The sequence below is a fragment of the Electrona antarctica genome, assembly GCF_951216825.1.
Source record: "Electrona antarctica genome assembly, chromosome: 2".
NCBI lineage: Eukaryota > Metazoa > Chordata > Actinopteri > Myctophiformes > Myctophidae > Electrona > Electrona antarctica.
The window spans coordinates 20,109,465-20,131,492 of NC_136807.1; the positions used below are offsets into that span (position 1 = coordinate 20,109,465).

The following is a 22,028-nucleotide window of genomic DNA, read 5'->3' on the forward strand; positions in this document are numbered from 1 at the left end:
TAGCACTGAACTCTGAACTCAACTTCAGACAAAGAAAGCATATCATAAATCACAGTCTTGGAAAAAGATGAATATGGCAGAGCATGAAGTAAGCAGATGCGGTAAGCAGACCCAGCAGGCTCTGTTTTAGCTATTTCCAGCTTCCTTAAGTGTACCCAGAGCGAGCTGCTTACCTCAGCGTGTCTGAGAGTCAGAGACGACAAGACCAAGAGGCCAGCTGTTGATACAGACAAGCATAGGTATAGGCGTGATGTTTCTCTACAGTAACTGCCACTTGTTGTTAGCTATAGAATGAGGTCACACAATGTGGTTCTTGGTTGACTCGTACCATTAATGCCCATCTCCACAGATGGGATTTTGCGGGGATTTTCTCACATTCACACTTGGGTTTAGTCCTGAAACTCCCTTTCAGGATATTTCTATTGTCTAATTTGAGTGAAATATTTGAAACTAGTTGCTCTTCTAAAATGTGATTTATGTTTGTTTTTCACCCTGACATTGTGGTGTGTTATCCATTATAGATCATACCTGTTACATCAGTTGCCTCAGTTTATGGACTGTTTTAAGACCTCCTAGCTTTGGCTAATATTGTGTTGTTCCTTGATATTTGATCTTGTATCCCTTCCAACTGTCATGGGTATCACTGACTTTCCAATTTTGTATTTGTAAAAAATTGTATTTGTAATATAAATGTTTGAGGAATAAAATGTTCTGGTAAGTTGATAGTTAGACGAGGTCTTTCATGAGTTCCTTTAAGATCCTGGGTCATTGTAAAACACATTCAATGACGGACAATAATGTAATAAACTAAACTCAGATATATTTTCTTTCACATTGCCAGTCTTTTTGTAATGATGAAAATGATCAGTGATCAATGAGATTTGGAGATTTAAATGGGCAAATCAATTGATCAGACAGTATAGTAATGCAGCTTAACTACTTAAGGAGAGGTTTATCTGTCGACCTGTGTCCCTTTTATGCACATATATGGAGATCCCTGATGCCATTAGTATATATGCCCATACCCTGTATATTGACATGGCCATTTATGGGCCTAGTAGTTGGATCAGCGTTCTGAACAACTGGATATACTGTACATATTTGCCCATGATACATGGACATATCGATTGGATCGGTGGTTCTGGACAACTACATATCTGAACAACTCGAACTCGGTAGTGTGCACCTGCACCACACTCCCTCGAGTCCATACCATAGACTGTAAAGGTCCATACCAATGCGTGCGCCGGGTTGGAAGCCAGTCTGTCCCATACATGTATAACTGTATGCACATGACCATAGTATGTGCATAGCGGTCGGATCTGTGGCAAGTTGGGAATGCATGCCCCATGCCCAGTTTTGCGTGATCTGCGCAAAAGGACAGTTAACCCATTTTGGGCGGGAACCCCTTTTGGTGTTTTAAACATTATGTTATAATTTAGCTATTGAAAAATAGCAGATCTACAAGCTCATAGCGCGCCACCGAGTGGCGCGCTACGAGCTTGTAGGTCTGCTATTTTTGAAAAATCGTGAAAATATTTATTTCAGAAAACTGGAGGATTTAGAAGGATTTTTTAAAATGTTGAGGTCAGGCCTAAATGAGTCAAACGATAAGGGACAATATCGGTGGCACCCAACTGTACAATACACGTGTAATCAGAGTAGCTGTTGTATCTGTCTGTTTCTGTCTTTGTACCTTTTATGCAGATACTGTATATGGAGATCTCTTGAAGTTGGGTGGGTCAGACGGTTCTCGAGATACGTAATTAACAGACGGACATACAGTCCTACCTACAGAGATTTTGTGCATTTATTGTTAGATGTATAGCATTTTGATCAACAGGACATGACATGTGTGAAATTATTGTATGCTGCAAAATCCGGTGTGTCATTTTATTATAACTCTCAAAGTGTAAAAAAAAAACGCATATGGGGTCCCATTTTTTCAAAGTTAGATTTACACTGGATTTTACACTTTTACACTCAAATCTTGTCATACTTGGCGTAAACATTCATTACGCCAAGTATGATAAGATTTGAGTGTAAAAGAGTATACTGTATGAATTTAATAGCAGACATTTTGACAGGTAAACTAGCTGACGCTAGTAGGTACCTGTAATGACATTCATTGCGGATGTGTTCCTGTGTTCCAGCAGCATGGACAGCTCCTGCATACTGTCACTTTATGCTGGCACACAGAAACACCTCAAAGAAAGAAACCTAACATCGTTAACCCCAGCTGTGTTTATCCGTCATCAAAATGTCTGCTGTGAAAAGTGACCCATTTATACTTCTTCGTACGACTAAGCTGTGTGCCGGAAATAGTATAAATTAATCATTAGAAGGAAATGTTCTTGACCGTTGAACATCCATCACTCTCCATAGGTCAAACGAGGAGTTTCCTTTTCATGGTTAGTCTGTATAAGATCTGGTAGCCATCGTCCCAGCCATAGAGCTGTTTCTCATCAGGGTTGTACTTCAGGCTTGCATGGGCTCCGTACCTCCTGGGGAAGTAGAGGAGCGGAGCCTCCTCGCTGAGCATCACGTTGTTGACGTCGAACACGCACTCAATGCGTGATCGGCTGGCCAGGCGGGTGTTGTACACCACGTACACGGTACCGCAGGCGATGAAGGCCACCTCTGCATTCTCCCGTGGGCAACGGGTGTCCCACATTTCTTCTATGTCAAGAGTGGCAGGGTCCATCTTAGCGAGGTGGATGTTGGGCTCATCCTCGCCGATGGCGTACAAGAGCCAGAGGCCCTCATCATCGGCTGCCAGGTCTGCGGTGGTCTCTGGGTTGAGGCTGTAAACAGGAGCACTGCTGTCCACGGGTAGAATGGCGCTGTCTGTCACCATACCGCTCCGAAGGTCATATTTGACCACCTGGATCTCAGAGTCGGCCTCTTGCTGTATGTAGTACAGATAGCTGTTGTAAACAGCACTACCAGGGCCGCGCCACACAGAGGGAAGCCTGATCTGTCTGCTGTGGTTGACCCCCAGAGAGCTTGAGAAGTCCAGCACGGAGCTGAACTGGTATAAAGTGTCTTCCGCGGTGCCATTGAAGACGTACACCTTGGAGGACCTGGCGTCTCTGATCCACAGTCCCTTGGGGCTGCCCACTCGCTTCAGGATCTTCACTGATCTAATGCTGGAGACGATGTCCTCGCAGTCTGAAAGAGAAAACAATACACAGGCCACATGACACATGATGTTACCACCTCAGCGTGTTTATAAACAGACAGGATATAAACATGCAAGAAAACTGTCAGGGAAACTCAAATAGCTGAACCTGTGGGCCACATTATAAAATGGTAAGGGGCCGGGGCCAGTTCATAAAATTATACTTCTGTTTTTCATTGGCGCCTTATATTGTCGATCTTAACATCTGAGATTTTGTGGCAAATTAAACATATATTGTGTGTGTGTGTGTGTGTGTGTGTGTGTGTATATATATATATATATATATATATATATATATATATATAAACTAGTGGTAAAGCGTTTTTCTCTGTATCAATGGAGATAGTTTGCAAAACGTACTACTGTATGCAAAAGAGTATGCCTAATGAATTATTAGCAGTTGGGGATGATGCTTTTTCAAAAGCCTTAAGCAGCCCTGGCTAGGCAACCCAGCCTGGCAGAGATATGTGCTCTGCAGACCACCCTTTCCTAGTTCAAACTTATTTGTAACAGCCTGCCTGGCCTGGGGACCACAAGGCTATAAACCTAAAGACGATTGTGTGCTCAAACTGCACAAACAGGAGAGCAGAGCAGCTTCTAATATAAATCAAACCTGAGTTTCCTGGAAAACATGGGCAATTGACTCGGAATAGCCTACGTCTCCACAAAACAACTTGTAAAAACAATGTGATTGGTCCCATTTTTCACGCACGACACTGCGAGAGGATGACAGATCTCAGTGAAACACTAAATATAGAACATGCTCTGTGACTCTGCCAGCGCTCTCTGCAGGGGTGGACTGGGAGCAAAAATCAGCCTGTGAATTTACATGACAACACCCCCTCATATCTGTCAAAATTCATATAATAAAGTAGAACGTGCTGCCAAAGCGTGTCAACCGGTTGACAGAAATACAAACTATAGAGACCAGTCCTTAGCAGCTGTTCTGCACTCCATACAATAGTGTAGAGCCTACTGCACAGATTTATGAAAATGTTATAACAACACAAAACGTGGGTGGCGGTGGCTCAGGGGTAGAGTGGCTGGATGGCAACCGCAAGGTTGCCGGGCTCCCCCAGAGTGTTGACTGTTGAAGCATCCTTGAGCAAGACACTGAACCCCGAATTGCTCCTGATTTGCTGGTTGGTGCGTGTGAATGTGTGCGTGAATGGGTGAATGTAATGCACAATCTATGTAAAGCGCCTTGGATAAAGGCGCTATATAAATGCACCATTTACCATTTATATAAAAGTGTACAGCAACATAAGTTACAGCAACAGTCAACTTGTGTTGTCCAGCAGACCATCAATCAAATGGAAAGAAATATGGTATCCTCATCCAAAGTCGTATTGCAAAGGGGTAGGCTATGTGACTAAACTGCAGTGTCATACCCGCTGCATTAAACGGGTGATGAGTTGCGATGGATTTGACCATATATGCATCAGATGTTTGGAGCAATGGGACACCCTGTCTCGTTGCATGTCGATGAGGACATGATGATTTACGATGCTATGCCTATCGGTATGCAACTGAACCGCCGCTGAGTTGGCAGAAGCAAATTTCACTCTGCTCAGCACGGTCACTCGCTCGCCTGACAGGCGACCCCTGTCGACCTATATCATGCGGCCCCTGCACTCCAGGTGCCTCACAGGGCACAAGTCCCCTTCTGATGGGTGAAGCATGATTGAGAGTCACGTGTAGGACTAAACTGCAATAACTGCTATAATATGATTGGAAAACTAAAAGGATTATGGGATCTAGTCTACAGAAGTTGATGGCACTGGGGTTTTAGTAGTGTAAGCCATTTGATTTAATTAGTACACAGCTACACGCTAGTAGGCCTAGTCCATACCCGTTAGGGGATTTGACAACCAATCCCTACCCCCCCCCCCCCCCCCCACCCCCTCTCTCTTTCTCTCTCCCTTCTCCCAAACCTCTCTAAAATAAAAACGCCTTTCATTAAACAACGCAGAATGCAGCAATGCTAATCGCTGTATCAGCACATTTCTAACACCCGTGACCCACATGGTGAGTACTTTATATTTTAAATCTGAATGTTTATGTACACATTTTCACTGTAAATGTATCGATCGCGTAAAACAGGCGGAAGTTAAGCCATGACGCTCGTGAAGTACGAGCGTCATGTGAACCATGGCTAAAAAAACACGGTCATAGAAGGTCCCTCTACCACTCAGGGAATGCTGAAAACAGAAACATCACCCCAGCAAATTTGAGATGATGTGGACACTGGGCATGGTATTGGCACATGTGGTCTATTCTATTCATGTCAGTGGAAGTTGCTCAGTGGCGTTTTGAAGCACCCGGAAGAACCGTCTACTTCCGCATTTGACCACCAAATTTTGGTGGTCAAATGCGGAAGTGCAAACGAGCGATCAATGTTAAAGCCCAGCTGTACGGGGTTTCCTGGCCATGAATCCACGGGTCCGTCTGCAGTTCACGCTCCAACCACTAGGGCCGAGTGCTTCAATGCTGGAGAGCCTCACTGGGTGCTTGCCTTATGCACACGGCTGCCATCTTGCCAGAAAGCCGGCAAGGTGCTAACTAGGTACAATTTCTTTTTTTAACAGAAAAGTCCTGCATTAAAAAAACAACAACATCAAACTCACCAACATTGCAGCTGTATATAAAGCTTGGATTATCCTCTTTCAATCTGTAAAGTTTTTGTTTCATAAAAATCCACAGTAGACATTATGAGCTAATTCCAGTCAAGGAATTCCTTGCATGTGATTTTTTTCCTCCAAAATGTTGGAGTTTGGAAGTGCTCGTTGTATATCACTCAATGCCCCATGCGTACCACCTGTTTTAAATACGCACATAATATCACCTGCAAGGTATCTTTTGACAGGAAGTAGCTCATAACATGTCTACGGTGGATTTTTATGAAATAAACACTTAATTTGCAGTTAGAAAGAGGATAATTCAATTTCAAGCTTTTCATACAGCTGCAATGTTGGTGAGTTTGAGTAACGTTGTTTAATACAATTAGATAGGACTTAATGAATGGGCTGTCAATGGGAAGTTGCACCTAGCACCTAAGCTTGCTGGCAAGATGGCATATGGTCAATTATGTCTGGATCCAAGTGTGTGTGTGTGTGTGTGTGTGTGTGTGTGTGTGTGTGTGTGTGTGTGTGTGTGTGTGTGTGTGTGTGCGTGCGTGTCAAAATGTTTCTTTACTGTTTATCTTTTTTGCACATCTGCTGTTTGTCTGCTTCTAATAACAAAAATTAAAGTGTTATTTCCCGTATAGCTATAAAGTATTATTCCCCCCTTTTCATATGTTGGCATATTTCTGGGGACAATCATTTTAACCCGTACGTGCTCTATCACTACCACTACTCAATTTGGAGAGCTACCTGTGCAAAATAAATAAAATAAAAATATCATGAGTTCATGATTTAATAGGACAAAATAATGCTAGTAAATGGTTCATTTATATAGCGCCTTTATCCAAGGCGCTTTACATACTGTAGATGTCTAGGGGTAACATCACTTTTGCGTGTCTGTTTCATTGAGGTATATACGTGTAGGACCATGTGTATACGAGAGAGATGCAAGGCAAGTCGTCCTGTAGTGGACATTTATGCATCCCTCCAATTTTCAGCAAGCGACGTGGTTACGACAAAGCATAAATGATTAGTTTCACTCATTGGTTTCACTGCTCACCAGAGACACTGGAGTGCACCTCCCCCCACTCGTCCTCATCCTCCTCATCCCCCACACTTTCTTCCTCACTCCAGGCCCCCAGCTCCAGAACCATGTCCGCCTGGTTGGCGCAGGCCCTCGGGGAGGTGTGGGTCTCCAGGTAGTCCATTTCACTCTCCACGCGATTGACACGGCCTGTGGCACCTTCCAGGTCTAGGCGCAGGGAGCTGTGCCCTTTGCCCAGCCCGTCCATGATGTCGACAGTCAGCTTCTTGAATTCCTGCAGCTCTGCACGGTAACGATGAAACTGATCATTCCACAGCTCCATGCGATCCTATACAGAATAACACACACACAATATCAAGACAGGACAGTGTCTTGGTTACTTCACTGCTGCTCAACATTGGCACTGAGGACCCCTGGGAGACCTTGAGCTAAATGATTGATCGGAACCAAATGAACCCTTATAGGTCAGGTAATTCTGACCCTTTTCCACTATAGTCTAGGACCTGGCTAAGATATGTATGCACTTCATTTAGGAGAGAATATCTCAATTGTTCTTGGCTAATATTACCCCTGCGAACAACTTGGGAACTGTGAAATATTCTCTATCCGGGGCGAAATACCCGAAAATGACCACGCCCTTTTTAAAATGACCACTAGTTCAAACATGGCTCTATTTTCTAAACTGTTGGAGCTACAGATTTTCTGAGGTGCTCAAAATGTTCAGAAAACTCATGTTTGTTGAATCCGTGCCCGAGCCAGCAACCCTCCAGGTCATCATAGTGGCCAAATCCAATATGGCCGCCAGTCCGCCACCTGAAAAAGGTTTTGTCTACAACTTTTGAACCAGATGAGCTATGAATGCAAACTTGGTGTCTAAATCATGTTTTTTGACAATTAGAAACATTTTGGAATGCTTATCAGTATGACTGGGTGTGGCTGAACCTCTATTTTACCAGAGGTGGACAGAGTACTCGACCCCAGTACTTGAGTACAAATACGACCTGTTCAGATTTACTCCACTACAAGTAAAAGTAGTTCAGTTAAAATGTTACTTGAGTAAGAGTGAAAAAGTATGTGCTATTAAATGTACTTAAGTATTCAAGAGTAAAAGTAAATTCAGGCCTGGACTGGCTACTTGACGTACAGGGCATATGCCGGTGGGCCACCCAATGAATGGGCCGCTCCATCCATTCCTTTTCTCCATTCCATTTTCTTTTTTACCCTTTCCAGCCTGCGCATGCACGCACGCACGCACGCACGCACGCACGCACGCACGCATTGTCCTCTCTTTTTTACGTGGTTGCCTAAGTGTGGTTTCATATTATGTGTATTTAGTGATTAGGGATTTAGTGATGAGTGATTTTAGTGATTTAGTGATTTTTAGTGATTTAGTGATTTTAGTGGTTTTAGGGATTTTAGGGATTTTAGGGATTAGTGATTTTAGTGATTTAGTTAATCTGTGATTAGCACTCCTCTACTGTTCTATATGTACCATTTTCTGTCCTCTCTGTTTTACGTGGTTGCCTAAGTGGGGTTTCATATTATGTGTATTTAGTGATTAGTGATTTAGTGATTAGTGATTTTAGTGATTTAGTGATTTTTTTGTGATTTAGTGATTTTAGTGATTCTTAGGGATTTAGTGATTTTAGTGATTTTAGTGATTTTAGTGATTTAGTTAATCTGTGATTAGCGCTCCTCTACTGTTCTATATGTACCATTTTCTGTCCTCTTTTTTTACGTGGTTGCCTAAGTGGGGTTTCATATTATGGGTGTATTTAGTGATTAGTGATTTAGTGATTAGTGATTTTAGTGATTTTTAGTGATTCTAGTGATTCTTAGTGATTTAGTGATTTTAGTGATTTTAGTGATTTTAGTGATTTAGTGATTAGTGATTTAGTTAATCTGTGATTAGCGCTCCTCTACTGTTCTATATGTACCATTTTCTGTCCTCTTTTTTTACGTGGTTGCCTAAGTGGGGTTTCATATTATGTGTATTTAGTGATTAGTGATTTAGTGATTAGTGATTTTAGTGATTTAGTGATTTTTGTGATTTATTTTTGTGATTTATTTTTGTGATTTAGTGGGGTTTTTTTTTGTGATTTTAGTGATTTTAGTGATTAGTGATTTTAGTGATTTAGTTAATCTGTGATTAGCGCTCCTCTACTGTTCTATATGTACCATTTTCTGTCCTCTATTTTTTACGTGGTTGCCTAAGTGTGGTTTCATATTATGTGTATTTAGTGATTAGTGATTTTAGTGATTTTTGTGATTTTTTTTGTGATTTAGTGATTTTATTTTAGTGATTTAGTGATTTAGTGATTTAGTGATTTAGTGATTAGTGATTTTGTTAATCTGTGATTAGCGCTCCTCTACTGTTCCATATGTACCATTTTTTTACGTGGTTGCCTAAGTGTGGTTTCATATTATGTGTATTTAGTGATTAGTGATTTTAGTGATTTAGTGATTTTTTTTAGTGATTTTTAGTGATTTAGTGATTTTTTTTTTAGTGATTTTCTTTTGATTTGTTTTAGTGATTTTTTTAGTGATTTTAGTGATTTTAGTGATTAGTGATTTAGTGATTTAGTTAATCTGTGATTAGCGCTCCTCTACTGTTCTATATGTATAATTTTCTGTCCTCTCTTTTTTACGTGGTTGCCTAAGTGGGGTTTCATATTATGTGTATTTAGTGATTTAGTGATTTTTTGTGACTTTTAGTGATTTAGTGATTTTTTGTGATTTTTAGTGATTTTTAGTGATTTAGTGATTTAGTGATTTTTAGTGATTTTAGTGATTTTAGTGATTAGTGATTTTAGTGATTTAGTTAATCTGTGATTAGCGCTACTCTACTGTTCTATATGTACCATTTTCTGTCCTCTCTTTTTTACGTGGTTGCCTAAGTGGGGTTTCATATTATGTGTATTTAGTGATTAGTGATTTAGTGATTTTAGTGATTTAGTGATTTTTAGTGATTTTAGTGATTTTAGTGATTTAGTTAATCTGTGATTAGCGCTCCTCTACTGTTCTATATGTAACATTTTCTATCCTCTCTTTTTTACGTGGTTGCCTAAGTGGGGTTTCATATTATGTGTATTTAGTGATTAGTGATTAGTGATTTAGTGATTTTTTTTGTGTGATTTTTAGTGATTTAGTGATTTCTAGTGATTTCTTTTAGTGATTTAGTGATTTTTAGTGATTTAGTGATTTTTAGTGATTTTAGTGATTTAGTGATTAGTGATTTTAGTGATTTAGTTAATCTGTGATTAGCGCTCCTCTACTGTTCTATATGTACCATTTTCTGTCCTCTCTTTTTTACGTGGTTGCCTAAGTGGGGTTTCATATTATGTGTATTTAGTGATTAGTGATTTTAGTGATTTAGTGATGTTTAGTGATTTAGTGATTTTAGTGATTTAGTGATTAGTGATTTTAGTGATTTAGTTAATCTGTGATTAGTGCTCCTCTACTGTTCTATATGTACCATTTTCTGTCCTCTCTTTTTTACGTGTTTGCCTCAGTATCTCCATCCAGATGCAGCGTCCAGCAGAGCATCTCTCACACCGTGGGTCAGTTCGGCTTTAATTAACACAGCTACCTATGCAACAGAATGCAGTACTTCTGCTGCGCTCGCCCGTCACTTATTGGTTCAGTGGTGCAAATGTCACGCAAAGCTTTGACCAATCGGCAGGGTCGATGAGTCGGGTCGACCAATCTTTAGGAAGCCGGTGACCGTTGATCTCCTAATATGGCAAATTGATCGGGAAATTGACAGGTTGTGAAAATCCACAATTCTACACAGTTGTCTAACTCTCCATTATTGATTATAATGAAGCACATCATAAGACCTTGTGCTCTTATAAGCCGGATGCTTAGGGGGAAGAAAGGGAAAAAAATACCATTCCTTAATACGAACATGTAAGCACTTCACCATGCTAGTCGGCCTCCAATATTTCAATTCAATTCAATTCAATTCAATTCAATTCAATTCAATTCAATTCAATTCAATTCAATTCAATTCAATTCAAAGGGCTTTATTGAAAGAGCTCTTTCACTACATCCATAAATCTTCTCTTTGGTCTTCCTGCCTGGCAGTTCCAACCTCAGCGTCCTTCTACCGATATACTTACTATCCCTCCTCTGTATGTGTCCAAACCATCTCAGTCTGGCCTCTCTGGCTTTATCTCCAAAACATCTGACATGTGCTGTCCCTCTGATGTACTCATTCATGATCCTATCCATCCTTGTTACTCCCAGAGAGAACCTCAACATTTTAGTCTCTGCTACCTCCAGCTCTGCTTCCTGTCTTTCTGACTATGTCTAAAACATAAATGTGTAAACTACAGATGTAATTTTATTGAAACAAGAGAATAATAGCATAAGAGCTAAGAGCATAGCTTAATAATGTATGCTGAGCATTAGTCAAAGGTATCGGGCGACTGTGGCTCAAGAGGTAGAGCAGGTTGTCCAATGATCCATGGGTCGGTGGTTCGAATCCCGGCTCCTCCTGTCTACATGTCGAAGTGTCCTTGGGCAAGACATTGAACCCCAAATTGCTCCCGATGTGCTGGTTGGTACCTTGCATGGCTTCCACCGCAATCGGTGTATGAATGGGTGAATGTAATGCAAACTATGTAAAGCGCCTTGGATAAAGGCGCTATATAAATTCACCATTTACCATTTACCATTTATCAAATTGTAACAGTATGTTTAAATTGGAAACACGCGCGAGCAAACACACACACACACACACACACACGCACACACGCACACACGCACACACACGCTCCATCCTTTAAATTCCAAACGGAGAAGCCCTTTTTTTGTCCTGACCAACTTCTATATATATCGAGGTGCAAAGGATTCCAGCTTTGCATTATTCCAATGTGTTTCTAATGCTCAAAAAGCACAAAATATAGGCACCAAGTTTGCAAAAAAGGACAAAGTTAAAGTAAGTAAAACAAATTGTCAGATAGTCGCCATCTTTGATGCAAAATAGAGGTTCAGCCACACCCAGTCATAAAGATGATGTTTCTAATTGTCAAAAAACATGATTTAGAGTTTAGACACCAAGTTTGCATTCATAGCTCATGTCCGCCACCTTTTTCAGGTGGCGGACTGGTGGCCATATTGGATCTGGCCACTATGATAACCTGGAGGGTTGCTGGCTTGGGCATGGATTCAACATTTTGAGCTCCTCAGAAAATCTGTAGCTCCAATGGTTTAGAAGATAGAGTAATGTTTGAAGTAGTGGTCATTTTTTAAAGGGCGTGGTCAGTTTCGGGTATTTCGCCCCGGATAGAGAATTTTTCACAGTTCCCAAGTTGTTCACGGGGGTCATATTAGCCAAGAACAGTTGAGATATTCTCTCCTAAATGAAGTGCACACATATCTTAGCCAGGTCCTCTACTACTAGGGTTGAACCGGTTCCGTTCTTTTTGTCTCCACCAGGCCGAAGGCATGGGGAGAGAGTATGTTTTGCACTCCGTCCGTGTGTGTGTGCGTCCGTCCTTCCTTCCGTCCGTCTGTGTACAGCTAATCTCCGGCACCGTTAACCCGGTCGATGCCAAACTTTGCACACACACTCCCTGGATGCCAACGATGAACCTCTGCCCCACATTTTCCAGAACGGCCTGTTATAGCGCCACCATGAGGCAGCTTTTCAAATTTTTTACCTAAAACTGCACCGATCTGTGTGAAACGTTGCATGCACACTCCCTAGAGGCCAAGGACAAATCTTTGACCTGCATTTTCCGCATCTGCCTTTTATAGCGCCACCAGGAGGCCGACTTTTGTCAAACACAATTTTTGATATTACTCCTCCAGATTCTGTCCAAAAAAACTCACAAATCGTTACACAGTATCTCTATGGTCATGTGCTCAAGTCGGATCTGTCCGATATTTCATATTCCATCCTAATTGGCTATAATTGGCTTTCACAGTTTGCAAGATTGCCCTGTTTTGAACAAAAGCCTCAAATCATGAACGCAGCATGCAATTTACGAGAAATCTTTCACACATTTTCTTACTAGGCTGAGGAACCCTTTTCACATTGGCCTGTTATAGCGCCACCAACAGGTTGATTTTTGCAAAACACATTTTTGGAACAAAATGCCTCAAATCATCCAATTGCCATTAAACCCTTTTCACATTGGCCTATTATAGTGCCACCAGGCACTCTGCATTTCCTCAACAAAATGAAAAAAATTGTTGCAAAAAACTAACAAACAAAAAAACCTGTTTATATTACTCCTAAACATTTTGCCAAACATCTCACACAGTCCTATCCTCCTGGTGGAGACCTGTGCCCAGAAGGGCACTTTTTCTAGTTTCCTGTCTAATTATTTTGTTTCTACTGAAGATAAATTGATTCAGAACCCTAAAAGTTGGTTTGGAACCAGAAACAAAAAAGACTTCTTCTTTGTTTGGCCCTGACCTGGGAACCAAATTGGGCGCATCACTATTCTACAGGTTGTAACATAAAAACAGTGGCAAATTAAGCAAGCAAAAAATGCGTCATATTCAACACATTGCTGGCCAGGCCTGAAATTGAACCTGGGGCAACCGGGGACTATGCCGTTATATACAGTTTCATCATGAGCACAAATCGAGGTTTACTCACATCATCTCATAATATAAAACAGAAGCGATGTGTTTGTCAGCGCAGTGACTGACAGAGTGAAACTGACAGGTGAATTATTTAGGAAGAGAGCGGTGATAAATGATTTCCTCTCCTCTGTTTCACTTTAATTTACTTCTTTCTTTGCTTGCTGTAGGTCTGAATATATTAAGGACTGTGAAAAACTTTTGATGGATTGTCCTACTCTCATACTGAAGCAATGCAGAAGTCAATTCAGCGTCATGGGAATGAGACTGGTAAGAGACCACATTGGATGAAGTAAGAAGGGTTACAGCTGTAAATAGAATATTCATTCATTTGAATAATTGTTTCAAGATTTCTTATTTCTGGAGTACACCCAAGTGTACGGTACATCAAGAAGGCTTCAAAGCAAAATAATTATTCTGAATAGTAAGTATTTGTACATTATGAATATGTAGCAGATTCAGATTCAGATACCTTTATTTGCCATGTGTGTATACAACTATACACACATAGGAATTGGTCTTGACGTTATCGTGTGTGCGTTCAATTCTTTTTTCACATAAAAACCAAGACAAGACAACACCGTGAAGGGAAAAACATAAATATAAATTGCAGTTAAGAGCACGAGTGCTCTTCTCTAGTAATGCCCTGAACAATCTCACAGACACACATGAATAGATATATTTTGTAGAGTAAAAACTCAAAATTTCTGCTTCTGTCTTTCTTTCTTTTAAATGTCTTTCTTTAGAAGCAAATAGATCCTTTCAATACAAATTAATGCATTCTCCATTCCATGAAAGGATGTCATGTGATGTCTCATAATGTTCCCACTTACTGTCATAAAAATACAAACAAAAACTGGTCATTTGTCCCCTCCCTAAGGCACTCTTTTTTAATAGGTTTTCATGCAGACCATGCATAGAACCTTTTGATTTGTGTGACATTATTGTCAGTGCTGTGAAGGATCAGAGTTTCAACGTCATGGTATGCTGGTAACAACTGTAATGTTGGATGCCTGGTGGAAATAGTGTGATATGAGAAGGGGAATGCAGACAAACAGTCTGCAAGCATCTGACTGATGTTCTCCCTCTTATTCTCCCAGAGGCCCTGGTGAATTTGATGAGATGGCCAAATTGGATTGCTTTGGTCAAGACAGGCAGGATGTACTGAAATTTAAGTCTGAAGAGATCTTTTTTTTTCTTTTCTCGGCTGTTCTGTGTCATTGTTCAAACATCATTACACTTAATCTCAGTACAATGGCTCTATTATTTCTCAGATCCGTGACAGAATTTTCAAGCATGGAAATGATTCTCTTCCATTCTCACAAATGACGTGAAATAAAGTAGAATTGAATTGAATGGAGCCCGACGGTCGACCGATATATCGGTCAGGCCGATACTTGGCCAATATTTAACTTTTTGATGACATAGCAATTCTTCTGCAGATTTTTATCCACTGGTGTGCAGGCAAATTTGTGACCATATTTTAAAACAAGACATGCGTTCTGAGCTTGTATATTGACTAATTTGAACATGTTTGAATAGGGTGGTAGTAGTAGTGGTTAAATAAAATAAAAGTTAATTTTGTTTATTTTATATTTTCTTGTTTGTTGTTCATTGTATAAAGGATAATTAAAGTTAAATGTTAATTTCATATGTTGAAGTATGAAGTAATACTTCATCTACTACATCTATTATTTGTGTTTATTTGTATTTGTTTGCTTATAATTTAAATCTTCTCAAAGAGACACTCTAATCAAGTTTTGCAAATAGATTTAGAAAATATTGTACTTCTTGACAAAATATCGGTCAAAACATCGGTGGTCTAGGTCTAGGACTCTCCAAAATCGGGATTGGCATCCGACCCAAAAATCTGGCATCGGTCGGGCTCTACAATAATTGAGGCTGGGGGACTCTGTCTTACCTCGATGGCCAGCATTCGGTTCTCCAGGTAATCCATTAGTCCTTGGTAGTAATGCTGTGCCTCGGTGAGAGCCCAGACCGAAGACATGAGGAGGACAATGAGCAGCCTCATGGTAGACAGAAGTTATTGGACAGCTAAAGCTGTTCTATCTGTCCAGCTCTGAGTCCTCTCCGCAATGACTTGGTCTCCTTACAGCTGTTGCTCCAGCTTTGAGCGTTTGTGTACAGCACGGTGTGGCCAGAGTGCTGCTCTCTGTAGTGTGTATACACAAAGAGGTGAGTGGGACAGAGGGAGTGAGAGGCCACTTCTGGCCTGTTCCTAATTCTTTTGGCTGCGCTCACTTTGCTGGAATGTTTTCACAAACTCCCAGGGAGGAGCCTTTGAGTGCCTCTCACTGCTCTCTGTCCTCAATGAATAAATGTGCTCTTTTTAGTACTATATAGTCCTAGTGGTGTGACAGAGAGGGTGTGTGATGTGCATCTGTGTTTTACACAATATAATGTACTGTTATTCAGTGGAAATGGGGAATAATGCAGACTGAACACTAAATTCCGTGTGAATGATGCTCATCCATGCAACATCACACTTATTGTTCAGTTGAGATGATGGGTGAGAGAGGTGACTGGTGGCTCAGCCAGTTAGTGCACAGACCGCAGGCTCCTTGTGAGTCACAAGGACCCGTCCCGAGTTTGGGTCTGACTTCCATCATGTTTTGGCATTGTCTCCTTCTCATTAAAAATGCCTCGGTTTCCATGTCTACACTCTACTATCTAATTCTTAAAGAAATAGGAAATGTGATGTAATGTCAGGTTAGCCTCATCACTGGAAAGAAAACCAAAAATTAAACATAATAAACAACTTATTTTAGTTTGAAAAGGATTTTTTTTAGCCTACCATAATGCTACGGTATGCGCCACTAAACAACAGCTGATCATTTTTCGGTTCACTGGTGCCCACACTCATACAGTACCTGTTTTATTAGATGACAGCATATTGCTTCCCTCCTACACTGACAACAGAATCTCCTTCTGCTGCGCTCTGCTTCAAGTCTACTGTGACTGCAGAGCCAATGCAGCTGACTGTGTTATTTTAAGTCTGATAGTCTACTTCAGGTCCATTTGTACTTTCTAGACTATCAGACACTTAAATTACTTCTGTGATTACACCAACACCACATTTAGTAAGTTAATTTGTTCCAGGAGGCTCAACTTTAACCCAACACATCAAACTCACTATTTATTAAATTGTTTCATCACTATACGATTGGATGTACATGAAATGTGTCCTCTGCTTTTCCAATTGTAGCTATTAGCCGCAGTGAGCACTACAGGCAGCACCCAGGGAGCTGTTGTGGGGTTAAGTATCTTACTCAGGGACACTTCAACTGATGGAGCTTCTGTTTCCCACTGCCTCTCTATGTGAGGGGTGATTTCACCCTCTTGCTATACGCATTCAGCTTTGGCCGCCATTTGATTGGACTTTGTACAGCAATTTCAGAAACGGACCTCAGGGAATAAGCAGACATCAAGTGTATATAGTAGGACAGTTGTGTCACTCAGTACCCAGCAAGCCAAATGACGTCATGATGACGCTATGATGACGTCCCCCGGTGACTCTGGTGACGTTCAGGACTAGGCCAGACACAGCCGATATGGTGATGATCTTTACGTCATTTCCAGGACGTCTTCACCAGTTGAAATAATATAGTTTATTCTGGGTCAGATCTGACTAGTTATGATATGACCTTATCTGGCCCCAAAAGAGACGTCACTAATTTGTCCAGTTCCTGACCGTGCATGCTGGGTAGGCCATGATATGTTCTGAATGTGAGTCAGTTCTCATTTCACCCAAACTCCCACACACACCTGCTGCTTAATTTTAGAGAAGGGCAGAAAAAAATGCGAAATTGTCTGCAGTGTTGGAATTATTGGACAGCAGTGTTGGAATTATTGGACAGCAAATTGTATCAATATATCGCAGACTGTATATAATTTCCGCATCAGAGAATAGATCAATCTGTGGTTCAGTTTCGGCATAGCAAGGTATCAGCATTGATGAAAAGGCATAAATGGAAAACTGAATTTAAACTCACAGGAGCTACTCCGTCCACCACACCAGAAAACAACTGAATTTCAACCAAAAGTTTTTCACTTTAAAATCAGCTATTTTCACTGAGTGTAAAGTGCAAATTGGACTATAAATTTGGCCTAGCTGCTCCGTGGTTGTGTGCTTCCCACAATCACCTCAACGACGTGAACCCAACCACATATCCGTCATCTATTTTTACATGCAGACACTGGAGAAGACAGAGGGAGTCGTCATGGTAACAAAGTGCCATGCGGCCACGTGAAAGAATTTAAGTGTGTAGCAACCTGAAGTGTGATCTAATCTAGACTGAACAGTCTTTGTCTGCCTGGCAAAAGCATAGACAGGCCAGTTTTTGCTTGTGTGTAAGATTAGACAGGTGTTACAGTAAGATTTGGGGGGGTGGAGTGAAATGTGTGTGTGACATGCTCTGCAGATAATAAAGTAATGGTATGATACAAGTAAAAAAGTAATTGTGTTTAGGGTTGCTTAGGTTTAGGATAAGCCATCAGGTTAAGTAAAAACTGACATTTCTAATGAAAAAGTGGTTTTGATGTCGTCACAAAGATGTAGCGTGTGTGCGTGCGTGCGTGCGTGCGTGCGTGCGTGCGTGCGTGCATGCGTGCGTGCGTGCGTGCGTGCGTGCGTGCGTGCGTGCATGCAAGGGATGGATGGATGGATTCTGAATCACAGAAGCCACAGGGCCAATTTTAGCGGCTCCCTATGCGCTACCCAGAGCAGGCAGTGTCCACACAAACACACTTCTCATAGGGCATGGATGAGTCAAGATGAAAGACATTTCATTATACAGGATTTACAGTCTGCACAGCCACAGTATAAGCCAGTGATTCTCAAACTTCTTTGGTCTCAGCAGGGCACCCCTGCAAATAACTTTTCCTGAATGACATTGTTAGTAACATTATAGAACCTTATATTTATGTCATATTTGACGCTAATTATGTAAATCTTTCCCCCTAAGATGCAGTAATATGTCATGAGGACAACTTAGAGAATATCCTTTTCCATTAAAACAGAATAAATGCGTCCCTACAGCATCCCTATTCTGGGATACAAGCTCACAATGCTTCGCAATGCATTGAGCTTGTAGATCTGCGATTTGGTGTCTGTAGTTCAAATAAGAACACAATGCAACATGATATATATTTACATTATGTAAAAATATTTAACATCTTTGGCAGCGCTGACATTTTTCTTGTTAGACGGCTATATAGTCTAGGGGCCTTGTACTGCAGGCTGATAGGCCCACATATTTGAGAGCTAACCTATATACATTTTAGAAGATTTTCGATTGGCCTCGCAGAGAGTGAGAATGTAGCCCCTGGTGCTGGTAGTCGAGGGCCCCTGGGCACTGTCCCCATTGGCCCTGTTCACGTGCGTGCGTGCGTGCGTGCGTGTGTATGCGCACGTGTGTATGTGCGGGTGCGTGCGCATGCAATCATTTTAGTCCCCAAGACATTTTCTTCGATCTCCTTTTTTTTTTTTTTTTTTTATATGAGGCTTGTGAGTCAAAAGCCTCATATCAATTATAAACCTCCTGGCAGTCTTTAGGAGATTACTTTAATCTATTAATTACTTGCTGAATTGTGTCACTGACTGGTCAGTGACACAATAGCCATTATCCTCCATTTAGCAATGGCGTGTCACAGACTCATACCATTTTAGCTTGCAGTTGATGCTCTATGTTATTTATTTAGCCTATTAACTCATGGGGAAGAATAGAAAATAGGATGGAAGGTAAAAATGTAGATGTCCTTGGACCTTTAGCAAAGCTCTCACCAACTCCGTGACATTGTGGTTAGAAATTCTAACCACAATGTTCTAACTTAGAATGTCTTCCCTGAGATCGGGAGGTCAAGTCAATTTTTATTAATAAAGCACGTTTTAAAACAACCAAGGTTGAACAAAGTGCTACACAGCATACAGAAACAAAAACAAAATACAAGGCCAGGGTTAGATCGCCGGCTGGGTCATATAAGACTATAAACATGGGGCACAATGTCTCCATGCTTTCAGCAAAGCATCAATGTCCAGGGAGTGTACTTATACATGGCTGGGGGATGTGCCTGTACATCAAGCCGTCAGAAACATCAGAGGCTCCTGCCCTATGAGCACACTGCTTACTTAAATACTGGCCAACCTCTGCAGTGTAAACCAGTGCTCATTGATGCTCACCTGCTCACCATGCATTGAGTGAATATTCCACAAGATGGCAGCATTTATCTTCATCTGAAGATTATTCTTTTATTTTTTTTAAAGTCATGGAGGTTCTGTGGTTTCATGTTAGCTCATATAAATAATAGCTGTGCTGAGGTAATGAAATTTAGAAGAAAGTCTTTGAAGCCGTGATATTAGCTGACTGCTTAATGAAAACTCATGAGAAGTGAGTGATGGCATTTTAATAAGGAATCAGTAAATGTACTTTATGGTTGTCATGTTCTATGCGAAGGGAATCATGTTATTTTTGGCTGATCACATAATGGTCTATGCAGTCAGTGTACGATGAATCAAAAGCTTAGATGTTTGCAGTCGTATTGCACTTTTCACTACATGTGTACAGTATAAGCCTACTGTATGTGCATATGCGTGCATATGCGTGTGTGTGTGTGTGTGTGTGTGTGTGTGTGTGTGTGTGTGTGCGCGCGCGCGCACTGTGCACACGTGTATGCATGGTTGTGTGTGTGTGTGCAGTGTGTGTGTGTGTGTGTGTGTGTGTGTGTGTGTGTGTGTGTCTGTGTGTCTGTGTGTGTGTCTGTCTGTCTGTCTGTCTGTGTGTGTGTGTGTGTGTGTGTGTGTGTGTGTGTGTGTGTGCGCGTGCGTGCGTGCGTGTGAGAGAGAGTGTGCGTGCGTCAGACTGTGGATCTCATGTAATCTCATGTCTCTCTGTGTACTTGCCCTCACACCAGGCGTCGGGAGCCACCCATAAAAAAGCCCTTTCCTCTGCAACAAAACAAAAACCCAAACACGCCCATAAAGGCTGCATTCTTTATTAGCCTTTCGTATTGATTGAGGGGGTCAGAAAAAAAAACTTGACTACCTACTGCCAGGTCGTATAAAACAGCAGACCATATAGTGAAGCAACATAAATCCTTTAGGCTCTTGTAAATAGCTTTAATACACCCGAGGCGCCAAATCACTTGACCTGTGTTAGCCCTGCCGTTTGTGGGCTTTCTGGCTGACTGAGCAGCGTGGAGCCAGCCCCTCTCCTCCCATTCTCTGGCTGTCAGTCCAGGTAATAGTCAAGGCCTTATTAGTAACACGCTCGGTCTAGGCCAGTGGTTCTCAAACTTTTTAATTTCAAGGACCCCTGGTTTGATGTGTGTTTTAGGCCATGGACCCCCATTTGATGCAGTGCTTAACTTATATCTGGTACCCCAATCTACGCTGTAAAATCCTCTGTGTTAATTTAACTCTGAGGGTTTAGTACAAATGGAACCAAATGGACTCTTATGGGTATTTGTAAAGTCTCTGCGTTACAGATCCATAAGGGTCCATTTGATCATTTTAGTCACACACACACACACACACACACACACAAACAAGAGTTTTTCTTTTTTTCCTTCTTTTCTTTTTCTTTTTTAACTTTTCTTTTCTTTTTTTCCCCAGCCACTGTTCGGCTAATAGCCAAAGACACTAAAATGGTAATCAGAATTACACACACCACACCTCACTCATACATAGGAAAACAAAAGAAATGGATGAACTCACTATTTATAGATAGGCCTTTACAGACTACAGACTTAAAAAAAAAACTGCAATAGGCTTGAACTTGAACTGAATTGTATTTGTTTGCATGCTTATATAGATAACAGAGCTTTTTTACAGCTTTTCCTTTTTTATTATTATTATTATTTAATATTATTATTTAATATTATTATTATTATTATTATTATTATTATTATTATTATTATTATAGTAGTAGTAGTAGTAGTAGTAGTAGTAGTAGTAGTAGTAGTATGCCTATTTGCATTGTATAGGGTGTATGCTATCTCTTTTTAAAGCTGACTCTGGGAGCTATGCTCAAAGAATTCCTGTGCATGTGCAAATGGCAAATAAAGTCTTTTGATGGTTAGCTGTGGACCCCCTGGAACACCATCCCAAGACTCCACTTTGAGAACCACTGCTCTGGGCAGACTCTGCTCCACTCTGGCTCCAACTTTCATGGCACTCGCACATTTAACCACTTTCAACTCATGGTGTCCCTATTTTTATCAAGATTGTTCAAAAGTTGTTGTTTTCACAACTTTTTCCAAACTGTTCAATATCTTTCAAAAATAGCAGATCTAGCATAGCATATGAGCTTGTAGATCGAATAACCGAAATATATAATAAGGTTTAAGTGTTTAGTCAGCTACTAAAGGCCACTGCTTGTGGGGTTTCGTTGCTTGGGGTTCGGCTAGGTTAGGTTAGGTTTGGCTTCATTTATGCTCAATTAAATACTGATGTACGACTGTATCCCTTGCTCTTGTTGAATGAAAATAACTGCTTATCGTCAAGTGACACAGTCATGACAAGGTGTTCAATTAGGCCGAGCAGCAGAGCGAAGGAGGGGGTCCT

The 22,028-nt window shown here is 41.0% G+C and overlaps 1 protein-coding gene across 1 annotated transcript; it reads right to left on the reverse strand.

Annotated features, from left to right (window-relative positions):
- Window positions 1-2,340: 2,340 nt before the first annotated feature.
- On the reverse strand, window positions 2,341-15,581 carry olfml3a (olfactomedin-like 3a). Its single transcript, XM_079522141.1, has 3 exons — window positions 15,369-15,581; window positions 6,866-7,178; window positions 2,341-3,171 (listed from the first exon to the last, which is right to left on the reverse strand). The coding sequence occupies exons 1-3, from the start codon at window positions 15,477-15,479 to the stop codon at window positions 2,387-2,389; spliced, it is 1,209 nt and encodes a 402-aa protein (XP_079378267.1). The 5' UTR covers window positions 15,480-15,581; the 3' UTR covers window positions 2,341-2,386.
- Between the last annotated feature and the right edge of the window lie 6,447 nt (window positions 15,582-22,028).

Excerpts from the sequence above, each read along its gene's own strand:
- olfml3a (XM_079522141.1), bottom strand. The coding sequence starts at position 15,479 with ATGAGGCTGCTCATTGTCCTCCTCATGTCTTCGGTCTGGGCTCTCACC. Across the intron at positions 7,179-15,368 it reads ACCGAATGCTGGCCATCGAG|GATCGCATGGAGCTGTGGAA; the intron begins GTAAGACAGAGT and ends TATTCTGTATAG. Across the intron at positions 3,172-6,865 it reads GGTGCACTCCAGTGTCTCTG|ACTGCGAGGACATCGTCTCC; the intron begins GTGAGCAGTGAA and ends TTTCTCTTTCAG.